At 38.2% G+C, this 4103-nt stretch overlaps 1 protein-coding gene across 1 annotated transcript in view; it reads right to left on the bottom strand.

Annotated features, from left to right (window-relative positions):
* Positions 1-481: 481 nt before the first annotated feature.
* Positions 482-4103, bottom strand: part of Ube2n (ubiquitin conjugating enzyme E2 N) — a 31491-nt gene continuing 27869 nt past the window's right edge. Inside the window, exons 2-4 of the mRNA XM_017795890.2 lie at positions 2174-2420; positions 1819-1959; positions 482-1191 (exon numbers count right to left, since the gene is read on the bottom strand). Of these exons, the coding sequence (XP_017651379.1) occupies positions 1151-1191; positions 1819-1959; positions 2174-2420 (429 nt within the window). The 3' untranslated portion in view covers positions 482-1150. The remainder of the gene's footprint in view (positions 1192-1818; positions 1960-2173; positions 2421-4103) is intronic.

Genomic DNA, 4103 nt, shown 5'->3' with positions numbered 1-4103 from the left:
ACCTGACTAATCAGGCAACACATTAATCTCAAATTTCTAGGAGGTAAAAAAAAGACACTGATGCTTTATGCATGCTCGGAGCCAGTTTATAAATACTCTACCCAGTAATATAGTAACACGAATTTGCATCAGTGAAAAGAAACTGGCAGAATTCACCTCTTGCCAATCAATTTGTCAGGTGTCGAGGACCAAAACAATATTCCATCCATTTTAATTTTAAATAAGATTGTCACATTGGAAAAATGAAATAAACACAGTAAATAAACTATACAAAGGCAAAGTAGAATAACAAAAAATATTTTACTAAAACATGTAACACGAATTTGCATCAGTGAAAAGAAACTGGCAGAATTCACCTCTTGCCAATCAATTTGTCAGGTGTCGAGGACCAAAACAATATTCCATCCATTTTAATTTTAAATAAGATTGTCACATTGGAAAAATGAAATAAACACAGTAAATAAACTATACAAAGGCAAAGTAGAATAACAAAAAATATTTTACTAAAACATAAGATTTACAGAAGTTTCCAGACAAGCCATACAAAATGGTCACAAGCTTTTTTTTTAAAGGGGGGAGGGGATCTACACTTGACAGCAAAGTCACAATGTTATTAGTGAGGGCTGTGATGTTCCCATTTTGGTTTAAACAATCAAGCTTGTCCATCTACAGAGTCTAAATAAAGTTAGACTTGGCTAGAGAGAATATTCTAAAGAACTGGTTAGCTGCATTTAACCACTGCGATTAGATCCCACAAAAGGTGGGGGGGGGGGCATAAAATTAAGATAAGACTACTTTCCCCCTAAAAAATAAAATAAAATAAAAACACCCATACCCCTGCAGCTAACCCCAACAACTACCTTCATTCACAGTGCTTTATACTTAAACCATGATAGAGAAATGAGAAAAAGCAGGGACACTGCTTTTCAACATCTCACAATAATCCAGATGACACTTCTAGCCTCTGCTCATGCTTTACAACAGTGAATCAGGACAAGACATAGATTTGCTAATGTGCATTTAATCACCAAAGATGAAGATGGCTGGGCTTTTATTCTGTAATGTTTCTAAGACTGTGTCCATTAATGCAAACAAAAAGGAAGAAGTCTTGGCAGAACAGAAGTGACGCACACCTGATGATCAGATCGACTTAAATATTATTCATGGCGTATAGCCTAGTCCATGCTCTCGCTGTAGACAAAAACAAACGTGATTATTACTTTACTTAATTCTTTAGGTTACTTTCCAAACTATTAACAGAAAACAGACAAAATTTATCTGTGGAAATGCCATGCTATAATCTCCTAAATTCATAACAGCTTCTATAAACTGAATCAGGACAGAAACATTTTCTGTAGGTCTAACCACTACAATTAAATTCTAAAGTTTTATAAAATTCAACAGAATGGAACTAGTTGTATCTTTCACTTCTGAATAATGTTCCTCACTAATTTTGTTGTGGCTATAGCAGGAAGTTTGTTATCCCAAATTCTAAAAACATACTTCAATTAAATGGATTATAAAAACAGCTCAAGCGGTAAGTTTTCTAGTATCTTTACATATTGCTAGATATGCAGCAGATACTCAGCATTTGTTAAATCCAGTGTGGCTAAATTCAGGGTGTAAGATCTCCTGCTACAGGTTATTTTTAAACTTGGGGTTTCTATAGCAGTCATAAAATAAAACTTAAATATCTTTAAGTATTTTTATACTATGAGCATCTAGCGTAATACATTTTTTTCCTTCCCACAAGTTGTGAGATAGTAATACACACTTGTTTTGAAAAGTGGAAGTGGAGTGAAGGAGGAAAAAAAGTACCTGTTTCTATGGCTTGGGCTTCGTTGGTCTTCCACTGCTCAGCTACATCATTTGCTAATGGATCATCTGGATTAGGAGCACTTAACAAAGCCTGGATTGACAGCAGAACTGTGCGGATCTGCAGTGCTGGGGACCACTTATCTATGAAGGCAACAGGCCCAGCATGATGATAAAGCATGAAAAACAGGCCCAGAACTGGTACATTTCCCTCCCACAGACTCTGGTAATCTTACTATATAGGTGCAATTACAATGTTTACATTCTAATGCTTCAGACAGAAAGGAGAAGTCTTAACTGCATATGATGACAAAAAATAATGTCTTAACTGCATATGACGACAAAAAATAATACTTACCTTTCAAAATATCTAAGCATATTCTTCCCAGCTTGTCTACATTAGGGTGATAAATTTTGGTCATGAAACGTACTTTAGGTGCTGCCATTGGGTATTCTTCTGGAAGGAATAGTTCAAGTTTAAAAGTCCCTCCCTCAAAGGGGGAGTCCTGGGGGCCAGCAATAACCACATGAAAATAGCGGGCGTTGCTCTCATCTGGTTCTGCTTTGATGCCAGGAACTGGCTCTGCCAGCAAACGCTGGGTTTCCTATAACAGAAAAACAAACATATTTATCAAACAAATGATACTTCATTAGATACAAAAATTAAAACTAGAAAGTTCATCATAAAATGCAAAATTCAATGAAAATACTATTTACATGTGTGTGTGCATGTGTACATGATCTTCTGTACATGAACATTTTCTTTCCTGTTTTTCTGCCACGTTGTGATGCAGTCAAAAGGGCTCTCACCAGATGGAGCTGCCTGATCTTGCTCATTCAGCCTCCAAAATTGTGAACTAAAAACTCTTTTTTTTTTCTTATAAGTAACCAGACTCAGTCGCTGTATTACAGCAAAACAGACTAACACAGCTCAATTTAACATGACCCAGACCCAAACTGAACTTTTCCCCATCCCCAAAGTTCTTTCTACCCTTATCAATTAATCTCAAATCTATCATTAATCTGTCTTCACCCATTCTAACTTGATCAAGACAATTGTGATTTGAAACACATCCAAGCCTCACTGGGTAGAGTGGTAGAGTATATGCAAAGCCCTACGTTAAATCCCAAGGAAAGACAGTAAAGACTTCAGAAATGTACCCATGACTGTACTGACTCTCAGCACTCTGCTCCTACATCTGAGCCAAGCCACTGTCAAGCTCCCCACACTGGCATACTGCAATGGCCTCCTAACTTTCTCTCCCCGCTTCTGACCTTGCTACCTTTTACTTCTTCGGTCCATTTTCCACACATAGTCAAGGCCCTTACAACGGACCCAAAAAGGAGGCTCCACATGATCCCTACACTACCTCCCATTTATCTTCAACTATTCTCCCACCTCTGCAGCCACTTTCGCTTCCTTATGGTTCCTCACCCTATAGGCATACTTCCACTTCAGAGACTCTGCACTTGTTCTCCTTCCCCATCCTGTTTCCTGAACTCCTAGGATCTTTATTCAAACATGTTTCTGAAAGTGCAAACCCCATTCCACCCTATCCCCACTCCCTATATTACTCTCAAAGCACTACTAGATCATCAATGTCACTCATCACATTTTGAATAAAAGTACATGACTTTCAAAAAGTTTAAAACACTTATATCTAACTTTAGGCATAAAAAATTAGTATCTTAGGCTAGGCATGTGGCATAAGCAGTTAATCCCAGCACTCAGGAGAGAGAAGCAGGCAGGTCTTTGTGAGACTGAGGCTAACCTGGTCTATACAGAGCTCCAGGCCATCTGGGGCTACATGTGAGGCAGAGGCGGGTGGATCTCTGTGAGTTCAAGGCCAGCCTGGTCTCCATAGTGAATCCAGGCCAGCTGTGGCTACGGGGAGACCCTGTCTCAAAAAGACCAAAACAAACAAACAAAAAAAGCTAGTATATGATTAGCATTGCCTCACTTCAGAAAAATTATACACAATACACTTTTATTGCAGAATTTATAATGCATACACCAAAAAAAAAAGTTCCCCGAACACAGGGATTTGCTGAAATATAGTTGTAAGATAAAGATAACAAACCAAACCCTTTGCCCAGATGCATGGAACTCATAGCCATCTTAAGTAATGTACCTAAAACTACTTCTTGAGTTGAGCAGGTTGGCTCACATATGTAATCCCAGAACTCCATCTGAAGACTGAGGCAGGAGGTATGCCATGAGTTCAAGATTAGGCTGGGGTATACAGGAAGAGAGGTGAGGCCTTAAGTGAAAAAGTAAAAACTAGGAT

The sequence above is a fragment of the Nannospalax galili genome, unplaced genomic scaffold (assembly GCF_000622305.1).
Source record: "Nannospalax galili isolate Female #2095 unplaced genomic scaffold, S.galili_v1.0 scaffold191, whole genome shotgun sequence".
Classification (NCBI taxonomy): Eukaryota; Metazoa; Chordata; class Mammalia; order Rodentia; family Spalacidae; genus Nannospalax; species Nannospalax galili.
This window is presented reverse-complemented; position numbering and strand designations above follow the sequence as displayed.